General features: G+C 40.7%; 5 protein-coding genes across 8 annotated transcripts; all 5 read left to right on the top strand.

Moving 5' to 3' along the window:
* Positions 1-214: 214 nt before the first annotated feature.
* LOC146258726 (gamma-crystallin M2-like) lies at positions 215-1,095 on the top strand. The gene is made up of 3 exons (XM_084672116.1): positions 215-241; positions 411-653; positions 802-1,095. Exons 1-3 carry the CDS (start codon positions 215-217, stop codon positions 1,093-1,095), a joined length of 564 nt encoding a protein of 187 aa, XP_084528242.1.
* A 2,319-nt stretch (positions 1,096-3,414) lies between these two features.
* LOC146258725 (gamma-crystallin M2-like) lies at positions 3,415-4,256 on the top strand. The gene is made up of 3 exons (XM_084672113.1): positions 3,415-3,441; positions 3,563-3,805; positions 3,954-4,256. The coding sequence occupies exons 1-3, from the start codon at positions 3,415-3,417 to the stop codon at positions 4,254-4,256; spliced, it is 573 nt and encodes a 190-aa protein (XP_084528239.1).
* Positions 4,257-7,241: 2,985 nt separating this feature from the next.
* Positions 7,242-8,127, top strand: LOC146258724 (gamma-crystallin M2-like). Its single transcript, XM_084672114.1, has 3 exons — positions 7,242-7,268; positions 7,434-7,676; positions 7,825-8,127. The coding sequence occupies exons 1-3, from the start codon at positions 7,242-7,244 to the stop codon at positions 8,125-8,127; spliced, it is 573 nt and encodes a 190-aa protein (XP_084528240.1).
* A 3,002-nt stretch (positions 8,128-11,129) lies between these two features.
* Positions 11,130-12,705, top strand: LOC146258723 (gamma-crystallin M2-like). 4 transcript variants are annotated; one of them, XM_084672106.1, is made up of 4 exons: positions 11,130-11,318; positions 11,441-11,683; positions 11,832-12,069; positions 12,641-12,705. In XM_084672106.1, the coding sequence occupies exons 1-4, from the start codon at positions 11,292-11,294 to the stop codon at positions 12,703-12,705; spliced, it is 573 nt and encodes a 190-aa protein (XP_084528232.1). In that variant the 5' UTR covers positions 11,130-11,291. The 4 variants fall into 4 exon arrangements, with proteins under 4 accessions (XP_084528232.1, XP_084528231.1, XP_084528230.1 ...); XM_084672105.1 differs by having other exon boundaries at positions 11,832-12,070; positions 12,633-12,705; XM_084672104.1 differs by having other exon boundaries at positions 11,302-11,683.
* Positions 12,706-14,678: 1,973 nt separating this feature from the next.
* Positions 14,679-15,562, top strand: LOC146258722 (gamma-crystallin M2-like). Its single transcript, XM_084672108.1, has 3 exons — positions 14,679-14,755; positions 14,869-15,111; positions 15,260-15,562. The coding sequence occupies exons 1-3, from the start codon at positions 14,729-14,731 to the stop codon at positions 15,560-15,562; spliced, it is 573 nt and encodes a 190-aa protein (XP_084528234.1). The 5' UTR covers positions 14,679-14,728.
* Positions 15,563-15,711: the final 149 nt, after the last annotated feature.

Genomic DNA, 15,711 nt, shown 5'->3' with positions numbered 1-15,711 from the left:
TGATGAATGTCTTTTGAGGGAGCTCATCCATGGAAATGTGTACAAAATGCAGCACTCTATAGGTTCCTATGGCATGTTGCTGGGTCAACAGGTTTGTGCAATGGGGCCTCTGGCTGTCAGGTATAAAAAGGAAGGCTTCAGCCAGGTAGGAACTCAGAACATCACCAAGAGCAACAGCAGCAGTAACAGCAGCTCCAGCTACAACTGAGCAAACATGGCCGACATGAACATGATGGGCAAGGTAAGGTCTAGCAAAGTATATGTAAATGGATACACTTAGAGTTTTTGCAGGAGTTATATAGGTAAACCGTTGTGTGAGTGAACACATTAAGAAATATACTCTGATAAATGTTTGAACATTTTGGGTACCATTTTTTTATGTACCATACATGTTCTTCACAAATTTTCAGATCACCTTCTACGAGGACAGGAACTTCATGGGACGTTCCTATGAGTGTATGAACGACATGTCCGACATGTCCTCCTACATGTCCCGCTGCCACTCCTGCAGGGTGGAGAGAGGTTGCTTCATGGTCTATGACCGCACCAACTACATGGGTAACCAGTACTTCATGAGGAGGGGCGAGTACGCCGACTACATGAGCATGTTTGGCTGGAGCGACTGCATCAGGTCCTGTCGTATGATCCCCATGGTAAGGATCTAGCTATATCTTATCTTATGGTTTTACGCTATAATTATACTTTTGTTATGGATGAAATCTAATGTTAAAGCAGTAAATCACACTCAAAATTCAACCAAATTATTGCTGTTTAACAAAACTCCTCTTTCTCGAATAACAGCACAGAGGAAGCTACAGGATGAGGATCTACGAGAGGGAGAACTTCGGTGGCCAGATGCATGAGATGATGGACGACTGTGACAACATCATGGATCGTTACCGCATGAACAACTGCATGTCCTGCAACGTGATGGACGGCCACTGGCTGATGTATGAGCAGCCCAACTACAGAGGCAGAATGTGGTACATGAGGCCTGGCGAGTACAGGAACTTCAATCAGATGATGGGAGGCATGGGAGGCATGGGCAACATGAGGTTCATGAGCATGAGGCGCATCAATGACTCTTTCTACTAAGCAGTATTTTTAAATGTGCTGACATCAAGATCTCAAAAAAGCGATGATTTCGAAATAAACTTTTTTGCCCACAAAACTTTGTTTGAATTTTGATACTACACTCAAAGAACTGACAACACATTGTAAAACATTGTACATAATGTTTATGCATTGTCACTACCAACATTTTATACATATTTTAAAGCTATGTTCCCCAACAACAGAGATATGGTTTTCAGACTAAATGTATAAGGTAAAAGGCTTTAAAAGGTATGCTAATGGTTGTATTCATAATTCAGAGGTTAAGCTTTCTGCAAAAGTGTACATGGGATGTGGTCAGAGGATCCAGTATCAAATCTATTCTTATTATTGTTACCTATTCTGAATGAAACATTCTTGGTAATCAGTTTCATAGAAGAATATCATCCCTATAAATAGATTGCAATACTATGAATCAGAATTAATTCATGCTCCTCCTTGTGTAAGATCTTTGTGGGTCTAAGGTTGATTTAGGTGCAGTTTTATGGGAAAGATTGTAAAAAAAGGGCTACACAAATACATATATATTTTATTTGGTTTAATTGAAGGTTACGCATATCACTAAAAGGTATTCTTCCAGTCTTCATCTGTCAATTTTAAGTAATCCTTTCCCATTTGCATTTACACTGCAGTTACCCTTACTGGCAATGTTTGTTTACAGGTAGAGATCAAATCAAATCAAATGTATTTGTATAGCCCTTTTTACACGCAAGTATGTCAAAGAGGGCTTCACATACGCCCATATAACTACCCCTCAACCAACCTAAACCCTCAAAGAAGACAGGGAAAAACTCACAGAAAAACTCAACAGGAACGAAAATGGAAGAAACTTTGGAAGGAGTACATATCACATTTAGTCATTTAGCAGACGTTCTTATCCAGAGTGACTTACAATAAGTACAGGGACAGTCCCCTGAGGCAAGTAGGGTGAAGTGACTTGCCCAAGGGCACAACTTCATTTTGCACAGCCGGGAAACAAACCAACAACCTTCTGATTCACAGCCCGACTCCCTAACCACTCAGCCATCTGACCCCTGTCAGAAGCAATTCAGAGATACATTATGGGGACGGTTTTTGCTGGTGACATGACATCTTAAATCAGTACTTTTGATTTATGCCATTGCTGTCTCTGGAGTGGCATAAATATCATATATTTGCAATTGCTGCACCTGTTGAAATGGCAGGAATATAAGGCAAGAAACATGCACAGAATCATTAAAGCTTGTATTGTGAGAAGTTATGAAGACGTCTTGGTTGTGAGACCATTTCCTTGATTTAAAATTACATATTTATATAAGTCAGCCGCCCTTGGGCATGATGCTCCTTAAAGAGGACACATAGAAACTCACATGTTTGGGCCATGCACAGTTACTCATTCAACATGGCCTTACCAACTTAATGTGTTGCAATAAGTGCACTAAATAGACACTAAACAATACAAATACTTTAGAGGCAGAGAACATATCAACATTTCATGGCATGGATTAATGTAGTCTTTGAAACTGTGAGTCACTAAAGTAATACAATTATTTCTTCACAATAAAGGAACACTGGAATTGAATAGGAATATAATTAATGGAGGGGAAAGAAAGAAGAAAGTTCTTGTTTTCAATTCCTCAAGCCTTAACCCCCAAACTACTGCCTAACACCAATGAGCATTTGTCAGTTGGGAATTGACATTCTTGTCACTGTATGAGGTTTTAAATTAAATAGCTTTAAACTTTCACTTAGAAAGACAACTATATTCCGTAAAAGAGATTGTTTTTTAAGGGTTCGGCCAATACATCCTTGGATAGTGTGAATGTTTGGTCATACGTGTATAATTGTTCAAAGATACATTTATTTTCTCTCCTTCTAGGTTGAGTTAATCTTTATTGCCTTGTGGTTAAATTACAGTTCAATCGTTGCCACCGTTGAAAGATATAAAGTGTGTAACTCAATAGAAATGTATCATCACAAAATGTGTTTGCAGGTGTATGCTGCTTAAAGTAAGAGACCAGAATTTATTCTGGTGATACATTTTACTCCTATGTGCATGGAAGTCTTTTACTCCATTGATGTTTGACACAATAAGCTTTGTGGTCACCAGCTCCATTGTCTTTTGAGGGAACTCATCCGTGGAAATGTGTGCAAAAACAGCACTCTATAGGTTTCTATGGCATGTTGCTGGGTCAAGGGATTTGTACAACAGGGCCTGTGGGTGTCAGGTATAAATAGGGAGGCTTCAGCCAGGTAGGAACTCAGAACATCACCAAGAGCAACAGCAGCAGTACCAGCAGCTCCAGCTACAACTGAGCCAAAATGACCGACATGAACATGATGGGCAAGGTAAGTTTACATATTTTATGAATATATATTACAAAATATATATATACATGTATATATACATTTTTACTCTGCCACATTTACACGTTTTCATAACTTTTCTTCCTTACACAATTTTATTCAGATGATCTTCTACGAGGACAGGAACTTCATGGGACGTTCCTATGAGTGTATGAACGACATGTCCGACATATCTTCCTACATGTCCCGCTGCCAATCCTGCAGGGTGGAGAGAGGCTGCTTCATGGTCTACGACCGCACCAACTACATGGGTAACCAGTACTTCATGAGGAGGGGCGAGTACGCCGACTACATGAGCATGTTTGGCTGGAGCGACAGCATCAGGTCCTGTCGTATGATCCCCATGGTGAGGACAACTATTAGTCAGCCTAAATTTGTCTATATAGCGTCTAAATTTATTGTAGCTTCCATAATTTACAATTTAAATTATATGGTTGCCAATTCCAGCATAACATTTTCAGTGTCTCAACAACCTCTTCTCTGTCCGATAACAGTACAGAGGAAGCTACAGGATGAGGATCTACGAGAGGGAGAACTTCGGTGGCCAGATGCATGAGATGATGGACGACTGTGACAACATCATGGATCGTTACCGTATGAACAACTGCATGTCCTGCAACGTGATGGAGGGCCACTGGCTGATGTACGAACAGCCCAACTACAGAGGCAGAATGTGTTACATGAGGCCTGGCGAGTACAGGAACTTCCACCAGATGATGGGAGGCATGGGAGGCATGGGAGGCATGGGCAACATGAGGTTCATGAGCATGAGGCGCATCAATGACTCTTTCTACTAAACAGTATTTTTCAATGTGCTGACATGAAGATCGCAATAAAGCCATGATTTCGAAATAAACACTTTTGCCCACAAACCTTTGTTTGAATTTTGATTCTACACTGATAACACATTGTAAAACATTATACATAATGTATATGCATTGTAACTACCAACTTTTTATAAATGTTTTAAAGCAATGTTCCCCAACAACAGAGGTATGGTTTTCAGACTAAATGTAAAAGGTAAAAGGCTTTAAAAGGTGTGCTAATGGTTGTATACTCATAATTCAGAGGTTAAGCTTTCTGCAAAAGTGTATTTGGGATGTGGTCAGAGGATCCAGTATCAAATCTAGTGAGGGGAAGTACATGGCTGCAATTCTAACTATTGACAGGAAGATCTGTGTCTTTAGCATGTGCATGGCTAAATGATGTACTATGTTATGGGAGATTACCCAGTGGTAGCTTCTATAACAGCTCATAACACTGAGAGAGCACAAAGTAAATACACAAAGGACAGTAAATAACTTCTAGTTTGTGGATAGAGATGGAGTTGAATGAAAACGTTTGAATAAAAATGGCAAAACTGTACATGATTGTTACATGAGCTACCATCTAACTACATAACATTTAGATTTATCCATTTAACAGACACTTTAATCCACAGCGACTTCCAAGAAAGAGCTTTACAAAAGTGCATAGGTCAATAATCATAAACAACAAGATAGCCCCAAAAATTTTGTGGGTAGCCAAAACATGAAGCATACATTGTGAAAAGCAAATAAGTGCCAATGGTTCAGAACCATAAGAGCATGTAATTAAATAAGTTACATTAAACAACATGAACCTCATAAGTGCAAGAGTTTACCTGTAGGAAAGCAAGAAACAATAATATAATTCACAGCGAGTACTAGAAGTTAAATCAGTTCACAACTAACCAACAAGAGCAACAAGTCCCTCAATATGAGTCATTGTTTTCCTGGACGAAACTAACATCAGGTCCAGAAAATCATTCCTAAGTGTCTTTAGCCTTTTCTTGAAGGTGGGGAGACAGTTAGTGTCTCTGATGGAGGTAGGGAGGTGATTCCACCATTAGGGGGCCAGACAGGAGAAGAGCTTGGGTTGGGTACGGGTGCTCTTGAGAGGTGGAACCACCAGACAGTTGTCAGAAGAAGACCGTAGATGGAGGGTGGGGGTGTAAGGCTAGATGAGAGACTTGATGTAGTCGGGTGCAGTCCCGTTCACCGCTCGGGAGGTCAGTACCAAGGTCTTGATTCTGAAACGGGCCGTGATGGGAAGCTAGTGGAGGGAGATGAGGAGCAGGGTAACAGGGGAGCGTCTGGGTAGATTGAAGACCAGGCGGGCTGCTGCGTTCTGAATATTCTGGAGAGGGCGGGTTGTGCATGCTGGGGGACTGGCGACTAGCGAGTTGCAGTAGTCCAACTTGAAGAGGACAAGGGCTTGTACCAGCAGCTGGGTGGAACGCTCAAACAGGTATCTCCTGATCTTCCAGATGTTGTAGAGGGTGAATCTACACGACCAGGAGACTAGCAATGTGGGCTGTGAGGGAGAGCTTGTCATTCATGGTAACCCAAAGGTTCCTGGAAGAGGAAGAAGGGGTCACCGTTGCAGATCCCAGGGTGATTGAAGGTTGTGAGAGATGGAGGGTTTGGCCGGGATGATGAGAAGTTCTGTTTTGGTGAGGTTCAGCAGAATGATGACGGATGATCTTGAGGCCGCTCTGGCAGACTGGAGGGCAGTGGTGACTGACAGGAGGGCAGTTTTTTTGGAGTGGCCCGTCTTCAATCCTGATTGGTTGGGGTCAAGCAGGTTGTTCTGAGAGAGAAAGTAACGATACCTATAGTGATTAAATTATCAGTATATAGGAATTGTCAGGTAGTAAAATGGTTTTAAATGCTAAGCGGTATAATTTAGTCACCTTAATGTAAAGTGTAGGCTAAAAAAGTCTAAAGTTCAGTCTAATCCTCAAAGCTGGTGTTTCTCAACTGACCACGTGCCAGGGGTTGAATAAACAGCCTGAGCCTGTGCATAGCCACTTTTCCACCACGAGAGCCTAGAACTTTTATTTCCCAGAACTAGGTTCCTGCAGCCCATTGTTGACTACGTTTCCACTGCTGGAACACTTTTGTTTGCGATAAAAACTGTCTCACCCAAGGCCAGATTAGTACCCCAAACGACCTCTGGGCACTGAAGCTCATGCCCCCCCCCTTCATGATACTTCATTTTTTTTCAACAAAAACTTTGATTTTATTCTAATTGGTTAATCATCAAAATTGAGGGCCAAGCAAGCCTTGTGTAGAATGTTCTTATGTAGCCCCCAAAAAAGAAACAATTCTCCGATCAGAGAGGCCCCCTCTATGCCCAAGGGCCCCTGGGCACATGCCCAGATTGCCCACATGGTAGATCCGACCTTGGTCTCACCCTGTCTGACACGTTATGTTCCACCAAACACAGCATAACCTTCTGCTACATGCATGAACGCATAAAAGCATAAAGACCTGGACATCACTGTCAATTCAGCTATGACATGTTCTTTTGTCTTCTGTAATCAAACGCAGCTCACATTGATTATAAATCAAGGGGGTAAAGTTCATGCAGTGGAAACATTGATTATAAATACAGAGAAATTACTTAATTGGAAATTGATAGAATCTGAATTTTGATCAATTGCACCTCATAACTGATGTTAACATTTATATGTAACTACACAGTGGAAGTCTTTTACTCCATTCATGTTTGACACAATAAGCTTTGTGGTCACCAGCTCCATTCTTGATGAATGTCTTTTAAGGGAGCTCATCCCTGGAAATGTGTACAAAATGCAGCACTCTACAGATTTCTATGGCATGCTGCTGGGTCAATGGGTTTGTACAATGGGGCCTCTGGCTGTCAGGTATAAAAAGGAAGGCTTCAGCCAGGTAGGAACTCAGAACATCACCAAGAGCAACAGCAGCAGTACCAGCAGCTCCAGCTACAACTGAGCCAAAATGACCGACATGAACATGATGGGCAAGGTAAGGTCTAGTAAAGTATATATAAATGGGTATACGTATTGCAAGAGTTATATGGATAGACCTTTGTATGAGTGAACTCATTCAGAAATATTCTCTAATAAATGTTTGAGCATATTTGTTTTTTCATGTACCATCAAATCTTTTCTTCACAAATGACCTTTTCAGATTACCTTCTACGAGGACAGGAACTTCATGGGACGTTCCTATGAGTGTATGAACGACATGTCCGACATGTCCTCCTACATGTCCCGCTGCCACTCCTGCAGGGTGGAGAGAGGTTGCTTCATGGTCTACAACCGCACCAACTACATGGGTAACCAGTACTTCATGAGGAGGGGCGAGTACGCCGACTACATGAGCATGTTTGGCTGGAGCGACTGCATCAGGTCCTGCCGTATGATCCCCATGGTAAGGGTCTAGCTCAATCAAATCTTATGGTTTTCCACCATAATTATAGTTTTGTTATGGATACAATCTAATGTTAAAGCAGTAAATCACACTCAAATGTCAACTAAATTATTGTATCTTAACGAAACTCCTCTTTCTCTAATAACAGCACAGAGGAAGCTACAGGATGAGGATCTATGAGAGGGAGAACTTCGGTGGCCAGATGCATGAGATGATGGACGACTGTGACAACATCATGGATCGTTACAGCATGAACAACTGCATGTCCTGCAATGTGATGGAGGGCCACTGGCTGATGTACGAGCAGCCCCACTACGGAGGCAGAATGTGTTACATGAGGCCTGGCGAGTACAGGAACTTCCAGCAGATGATGGGATGCATGGGAGGCATGGGAGGCATGGGAAACATGAGGTTCATGAGCATGAGGCGCATCAATGACTCTTTCTACTAGACAGTATTTTAAATGTGCTGACATAAAGATCTCAATAAAGCCATGATTTTGAAAAAAACACCTTTGTCACAAAACTTTTGTTTGAATTTTGATACTACACTCAAAGAACTGACAACACACATTGTACATAATGTTTCTGTATTGTAACATTTAATACATATTTTAAAGCTATGTTCTCCAACAACAAAGGTATGGTTTTCAGACAAAATGTAAAAGGTAAAATGCTTTAAAAGTGTTGCTAATGGATGTATACTCATAATTCAGAGGTTAAGTTTCCTGCAAAAGTGTATTTGGGATGTGGTCAGAAGATCCAGGATCGAGTGTAGTGAGGGGAAGTACATGGCTGCAATATTAACTATTGACAGGAAGATCTGTCTTTAGCATGTGCATGGCTAAATGACGTACTATGTTCTGGGAGATTCCCCAGTAGTAGCTTCTATAACGTCTAGGGTTGGGTATCGTTTGGATTCTTATAATTCTTACAATTTAAAAGTACCGAACAGGTACTTTTAAAACGATTCCGATTTTCTAAATGATAAGAATTTAAGAATTAAGATTCTTAAAAACTGAAAATGACATCAAATAAAGGTTATTTTATTGTTTTTGTATTGAAGATGATTCAACAATATATTAATGTTTGAAAGTAGCCTACTTAAATATATGATAAGTAAACCTAAGTCACCTAACAAACAACTACAATAATTTTACAATAAAAAACAGTTACACTATTAACAAGTAACAAGATGATAAATGTTGAGTTGGTATGCTAACTAAGCCAGCTTCAAACTTCAGCAGTTCTTTAGCAGAACAATTACCATATTTGTCTTCTCTGGCAAGATACGACACCTCTCCTGACTTATGGCATGTCCTGCACAGGAGAAAACTCTCTCAGATGGTGTTGAAGAGGCCTGCACACACAGCTCTGAGTTTCAAAGGGCAGACAAATTGGGAAGGCTGTCCCGGGACCAGGGACCGATGTCCGCAAGCTGTCGAACACGGTGTATCCCTCTGCTTTAAAGATGCTGTAACGTGGAATTGAAAATGAGTTTCAAGTTCATCACACCACAGAAGAATGCGTTGTTAACTACCCATCCAAATTCGAATGAAAAAAAACAAAACTGACAAGTATGTTAAATTAGGCTTTGAAATTGTGAGAAAATCAGCAGTCTTCTCTGCTTGAGACTGGGGCCGGGGGGTGTGTCGCCTGAAGGAGCTGAAGCTCCGCCCCCTCAAATGTATTGACTTTAGTAACAACAGCAACACTAGCTAAATCAATTACAAATATCAGAACAGACCTACCTGCAGTCATAGGCGGAAATCCCGGGGGGGGGGACACAAACCCCCCGCCCCATCCTGGGAAAATATGATTTGTCCCCCCCAATAAATCACTGTAAACATAAGGACATTTCAATAATATTAATAATATACGTTTAACATATTACAATGTAGGTTATGTGTTACAGCAGTAATTTTGGTGTCCCCTCAGGAATTGCTCTTTGAGAAAATGTCATATAATTATCCCCCCCAAAATTGATAGCAGATTTTCGCGTGTTTTATGTGTCAATTACTTTGTCTTTGCATTGTACCAGCAGAGTAACAGAATGCAACCGTCTGTAATCTTACGTAGATATGTGGCTGTGATGTAGATAGGTTGGATTTTGCCCCGCCTATACAAACCCTGAGCTGAAAACGGGTGAAAAACTGTTCAACAGTCTAACGGTGCGTTTACACTGCAGCAATGCGAATCGCTTGCCTTCCCACAGTGCACCACGCTCGGGGGCATGTAAAACAGATTAATCCAGAGTTGTAGTTCTCTAAAGTCACTGTTGCAGCTCTATAACGTCATGGCAAAGTGTGCAGCCTTGGGTTTCCGTACTCGCAATGTTGATGAAATTACAACTTGTAGCCTATACAAAATACAAAAATGTTTCATAGACATACACGTTGACATGTGTAAAAACGTTTTATTATATTACTCTAAATCTCTGCTAATCTGTCGATACAACTGGAGTTCCAGGGCTAGCTAGCTAGTTACGTAATGTGTTGAGACTGAATTTGAAAGTACAAAAAAAACACCAAGACCACTGACAATGTCGTAACCCTGTGCCAGGCCTCATTCTTTTTATTAATGTCTCTGAACAAATACAGAGATGTATCTTAAAGGACTGGATATGCAGCCACACAGGCGATTAGTTTCTCCATCTTGAAACTGAAAACTAGAAATGTTTACGATGATTGCTACGTCCCAAGAAACAATAAAACACTCCAATTGGCCATCATAACTCAAATCGCGTCGCTACCCACAATGCACTCCCCACAATGCACCACGCAAGCAATTCGCCAAGCTCCATTGAAAATGAATGGAAAGCATGTTGTTGCGTCGCTCGCGTCGCAGCAGTGTAAACACACCATAACTCCACATTTCAGCCCAGGTATGTAACAGACGTGGCCACACTCCGTCACCAAGGTGTTTCGCCACTCGCTGGGCTCGAACACACAACCTCTGACTTGCCAAGCGCGACCACTACCAACTACGCCCATCACCGGTTCACACCTGTTAGACAAGCATGAACGCATAAAAGCATAAAGACTTGGACATCATTGTCTGTCAGTCCAGCTATAATATATTCTTCTGTTATCAATTTTGAATGTGTGTGTTTGAGGTGAGAGGGGTTCACCTGCAGATGCAGCAAGACGCACTTAATTTGATCACTGGCTGCTGCAATGGAAATGCAATGAGCTCTGTGGTCAAGTACGTAGATCAGGGGGTAAAGTTCATTCAGTTGAAACATTGATTATGAATACAGAATATCAATTGGAAATTGATAACATCTTCATTTTGATCAATTGCACCACAAAACTGATGTAAAAATGTATATGTAACTACATGGTAGAAGTATTTTACCCCGTTGACATTTGGCACAATAAGCTTTGTGGTCACCAGCTCCATTCTTGATGAATGTCTTTTGAGGGAGCTCATTCCTGGAAATGTGTACAAAATGCAGCATTCTATAGGTTTCTATGGCATGTTGCTGGGTCAAGGGGTTTGTACAATGGGGCCTCTGACCGTCAGGTATAAATAGAAAGGCTTCAGCCAGGAAGGAACTCAGAACATCAAGAGCAACAGCAGCAGTACTAGCAGCTCCAGCTACGACTGAGCCAAAATGACCGACATGAACATGATGGGCAAGGTAAGGTTACATATTGTATGAATATATTATTGAAAAATACACAAATACATGTATATATATATACTTCTACTACCCCATTTACACATGTTCATAACTTTTCTTCCTTACACATTTTTATTCAGATGATCTTCTACGAGGAGAGGAACTTCATGGGACGTTCCTATGAGTGTATGAACGACATGTCCGACATATCCTCCTACATGTCCCGCTGCCACTCCTGCAGGGTGGAGAGAGGTTGCTTCATGGTCTACGACCGCACCAACTACATGGGTAACCAGTACTTCATGAGGAGGGGCGAGTACGCCGACTACATGAGCATGTTTAACTGGAGCAACAGCATCAGGTCCTGCCGTATGATCCCCATGGTAAGGGTTTAGCTCAATCAAATCTTATGGTTTTCCGCCTTAATTATAGTTTTGTTATGGATGAAATCTAATGTTGAAGCAGTAAATCACACTCAAATTTCAACCAAATAATCGTTGTTTAACAAAACTCCTCTTTCTCGAATAACAGCACAGAGGAAGCTTCAGGATGAGGATCTACGAGAGGGAGAACTTCGGTGGCCAGATGCATGAGATGATGGACGACTGTGACTCCATCATGGATCGTTACCGCATGAACAACTGCATGTCCTGCAACGTGATGGACGGCCACTGGCTGATGTACGAGCAGCCCCACTACGGAGGCAGAATGTGGTACATGAGGCCTGGCGAGTACAGGAACTTCCACCAGATGATGGGAGGCATGGGAGGCATGGGCAACATGAGGTTCATGAGTATGAGGCGCATCAATGAGTCTTTCTACTAGACAGTATTTTTAAATGTGCTGATATGAAGATCTCAATAAAGCCATGATTTCGAAATAAACACTTTTGCCCACAAACCTTTGTTTGAATTTTGATACTACACTCAAAGAACTGATAACACATTGTAAAACATTGTACATTATGTATATGCATTGTAACTACCAACTTTTTATAAATGTTTTAAAGCAGTGTTTCCCAACAACAGAAGTATGGTTTTCAGACTAAATGTAAAAGGTAAAAGGCTTTAAAAGGTGTGCTAATGGTTGTATACTCATAATTCAGAGGTTAAGCTTTCTGCAAAAGTGTATTTGGGATGTGGTCAGAGGATCCAGTATCAAATCTAGTGAGGGGAATTACATAGCTGCAATACTAACTATTGACAGGAAGATCTGTCTTTAGCATGTGCATGGCTAAATGATATACTAAGTTGTGGGAGATTCCCCAGTAGTAGCTTCTATAACAGCTCATAACACTGAGAGAGCACACGAGTATAGGAACTTCCACCAGATGATGGGAGGCATGGGAGGCATGGGCAACATGAGGTTCATGAGCATGAGGCGCATCATGGACGCCTTCTACTAGACCATTTTTTGTTACTGTGCTGACATGAGGATCTCAATAAATCTCTGAGAAAAAAATTACTTTCGCATGTCAATGTTTTGTACAAACTGTACTTTTGGGTAGATTTGGTACTTTTTTTGGTACACAAAAACACTGACAAATCCATAACCAATGACACATACAAGGTTTCTGCAAATGTACACTATTCAATATATAGTCATCCTGAACATCCTGAAACGCTGTGAATGTTTTAAGGATATGTTATTCAACAACAAGTTGTTAATTATGAAAAGTATATGTTTTGCCTAGTTTAAGTTAACAATGCAACCTATTGTGAGTGGTTCAACTCAGTACTCAGTCGACACAAAACTTGTACCATTGAGGTTATCAAATTACTTTGTAAGAGGACAACTCATCACTCTGGCGTCAAGGAGAGATGGATGCCATATTGGCAATACTGACTGAATTACATCCATAACTATTCATAAGAAATCAAAACCTCCACGCCTTTTTCAAAGTGCCCAGATGCTGTATGTTGTTTCAGGAGGAAATGTGCTTAATTGGTTCTTTCCCAATATTAAACAAAGGTTCCAGTTGGGGACAGTATATAGCTACGTTTCTATACTGAGTAAAACAGCACTGAGGTATTCAATTAAGTTTAAAAACACAGAACGTCTTAACTTGCTCCCAACCAATAACATTTGAGAGTAAGGGTCTGGTACCGATACAGATATTAAGATACAAAAATAAACAATCACCAACTTTGAAAACCAGCCTTAACAGAAAGTAAAAAAAAAAAAAACATAAAACATAAAAATGACACTTGGAAGTCTGAGTGCCATGATCTGACACGTGAATGAAAAGAAATAGAACAACTTATTCAAGGGTATCTAAAACAATATCAGCACAAATCTTTAGTCTTTGAACAATGCTGACAATGGAATGGATTGTTGCACTGCAAACATAAGCTAGAGGGAGAGGGTAGCTTGGTTTGGTGTTTTATATAAAAATTCTGCAAGTTTCTAATAACATATTCCTTTTGAACCGTGTAGGCCCACTATGAATTTTTCCATGCATGGCAATGACACCACCATGACTTGAATAAACATAAAGATCCTGAAACAGATTTGTTCACTATATGGAATGAAATTTGATTGTCAGAGTGAGTAAAAAGAGGCAAACTTCCAATACCTACATTAAACAAGCATGGAATACAAGGTCAAATATAATACAATGTTTACAAAACATAATACACGTTATTTCTGAAAATATAGGCTACTTGGGTACACTATTGTTAATGAGGGGAAAAAACACATTTACCTGATAACGTTTTCAAACAGTTATCAGGTTAGTTACTTATTTTCTTCAGTTAGCAAAGTTAGCTAAAAAGAATTAACTAGATTGAAAGGGAGATAAGTTTGTCAATATGTTTACAATTATTTGGGGGTGAATAGGCATGACTCCAACTGTTTCTTAAAACAACAACAAAAAAATACACTGACACACATAGGCCTAGAGTATATGGATGGAATAGACTTAACCCAATACACACAGGAGTTCTGAAGAAGTTAACTCGTTTTACTGTATGTAAAGTGTGTGATCCCATGTTAACTGTATTCAAATCAAAAGTCCTCAATCCAAGGCTTTGTTCCTATGCTATGACACCATTTGTTTATCTCAAATTAGTTGGCAGATGTATGGAGCTATCAGTTAAACCAAGGACCAGAATTTCTTCTTGTACAATATTTTTTTCTTAAAGCTGGGAATCCTATTTCCTTTTGGCTGAATCAGCATTGTGACCATCAGCTCCACTGCACTGTTCTTCACATGGGTTTTTTGACGCAGCCCATGACTTGTAATATGTAGAAGCCTCAGTGCTATTTCTATAGATGGTTTGTATAGCATGTTGCTGGGTCACGGGGTTTACACAATGGAGCCTCTAACTGTCAAGTATAAAAAGGAAGGCTTCAGCCAGGTAGGAACTCAGAACATCACCAAGAGCAACAGCAGCAGTACCAGCAGCTCCAGCTACAACTGAGCAAACATGGCCGACATGAACATGATGGGCAAGGTAAGAATGAACAATGGTCACAAATGTGTGGGTGTCTATATATATATGCTGACATCTACTCCACTCCATTTTAACATTTTCACAACTGTTCATCCTTGCAAATGCATTTTCAGATCACCTTCTACGAGGAGAAGAACTTCATGGGACGTTCCTATGAGTGTATGAATGATTGTTCCGACATGTCCTCCTACATGTCCCGCTGCCACTCCTGCAGGGTGGAGAGAGGTTGCTTCATGGTCTACAACCGCACCAACTACATGGGTAACCAGTACTTCATGAGGAGGGGCGAGTACGCTGACTACATGAGCATGTTTAACTGGAGCGACTGCATCAGGTCCTGTCGTATGATCCCCATGGTAAGGATCTAGCTATGTCTTATCTTATGGTTTTACGCTATAATTATACTTTTGTTATGGATAAAATCTAATGTTAAAGCAGTAAATCACACTCAAAATTCAACTAAATTATTGTTGTTTAACAAAACTTCTCTTTCTCGAATAACAGCACAGAGGAAGCTACAGGATGAGGATCTACGAGAGGGAGAACTTCGGTGGCCAGATGCATGAGATGATGGACGACTGTGACAACATCATGGATCGTTACCGCATGAACAACTGCATGTCCTGCAACGTGATGGACGGCCACTGGCTGATGTACGAGCAGCCCAACTACGGAGGCAGAATGTGTTACATGAGGCCTGGCGAGTACAGGAACTTCCACCAGATGATGGGAGGCATGGGAGGCATGGGAGGCATGGGCAACATGAGGTTCATGAGCATGAGGCGCATCAATGACTCTTTCTACTAAACAGTATTTTTTTATGTGCTGACATGAAGATCTCAATAAATCTCTGAGAAAAAAAACACTTTCGCCTGTAAATATTTTGTACAAACTGTGCTTTTGGATAGATTTTGGAGAAAAAAAACTGACACAACAATAACCAATGACACATACAA

This window comes from Hypomesus nipponensis, chromosome 14 (assembly GCF_054491055.1).
Source record: "Hypomesus nipponensis isolate SF chromosome 14, ASM5449105v1, whole genome shotgun sequence".
Taxonomy (NCBI): domain Eukaryota; kingdom Metazoa; phylum Chordata; class Actinopteri; order Osmeriformes; family Osmeridae; genus Hypomesus; species Hypomesus nipponensis.
The sequence above is the reverse complement of the archived record's forward strand: the minus strand, read 5'-3'. Positions and strand labels throughout refer to the sequence as shown.

What these genes read in the sequence shown, in the direction of transcription:
- LOC146258722 (XM_084672108.1), top strand. Translation starts at nt 14,729, where the DNA reads ATGGCCGACATGAACATGATGGGCAAG. An exon ending in ACATGAACATGATGGGCAAG is followed by an intron (nt 14,756 to 14,868) that starts GTAAGAATGAAC and finishes ATGCATTTTCAG; the next exon opens with ATCACCTTCTACGAGGAGAA. An exon ending in CCTGTCGTATGATCCCCATG is followed by an intron (nt 15,112 to 15,259) that starts GTAAGGATCTAG and finishes CTCGAATAACAG; the next exon opens with CACAGAGGAAGCTACAGGAT.
- LOC146258725 (XM_084672113.1), top strand. Translation starts at nt 3,415, where the DNA reads ATGACCGACATGAACATGATGGGCAAG. An exon ending in ACATGAACATGATGGGCAAG is followed by an intron (nt 3,442 to 3,562) that starts GTAAGTTTACAT and finishes AATTTTATTCAG; the next exon opens with ATGATCTTCTACGAGGACAG. An exon ending in CCTGTCGTATGATCCCCATG is followed by an intron (nt 3,806 to 3,953) that starts GTGAGGACAACT and finishes GTCCGATAACAG; the next exon opens with TACAGAGGAAGCTACAGGAT.
- LOC146258724 (XM_084672114.1), top strand. Translation starts at nt 7,242, where the DNA reads ATGACCGACATGAACATGATGGGCAAG. An exon ending in ACATGAACATGATGGGCAAG is followed by an intron (nt 7,269 to 7,433) that starts GTAAGGTCTAGT and finishes TGACCTTTTCAG; the next exon opens with ATTACCTTCTACGAGGACAG. An exon ending in CCTGCCGTATGATCCCCATG is followed by an intron (nt 7,677 to 7,824) that starts GTAAGGGTCTAG and finishes CTCTAATAACAG; the next exon opens with CACAGAGGAAGCTACAGGAT.
- LOC146258726 (XM_084672116.1), top strand. Translation starts at nt 215, where the DNA reads ATGGCCGACATGAACATGATGGGCAAG. An exon ending in ACATGAACATGATGGGCAAG is followed by an intron (nt 242 to 410) that starts GTAAGGTCTAGC and finishes ACAAATTTTCAG; the next exon opens with ATCACCTTCTACGAGGACAG. An exon ending in CCTGTCGTATGATCCCCATG is followed by an intron (nt 654 to 801) that starts GTAAGGATCTAG and finishes CTCGAATAACAG; the next exon opens with CACAGAGGAAGCTACAGGAT.
- LOC146258723 (XM_084672104.1), top strand. Translation starts at nt 11,336, where the DNA reads ATGAATATATTATTGAAAAATACACAAATACATGTATATATATATACT. An exon ending in CCTGCCGTATGATCCCCATG is followed by an intron (nt 11,684 to 11,831) that starts GTAAGGGTTTAG and finishes CTCGAATAACAG; the next exon opens with CACAGAGGAAGCTTCAGGAT. An exon ending in GATGATGGGAGGCATGGGAG is followed by an intron (nt 12,070 to 12,640) that starts GCATGGGCAACA and finishes AGATGATGGGAG; the next exon opens with GCATGGGAGGCATGGGCAAC.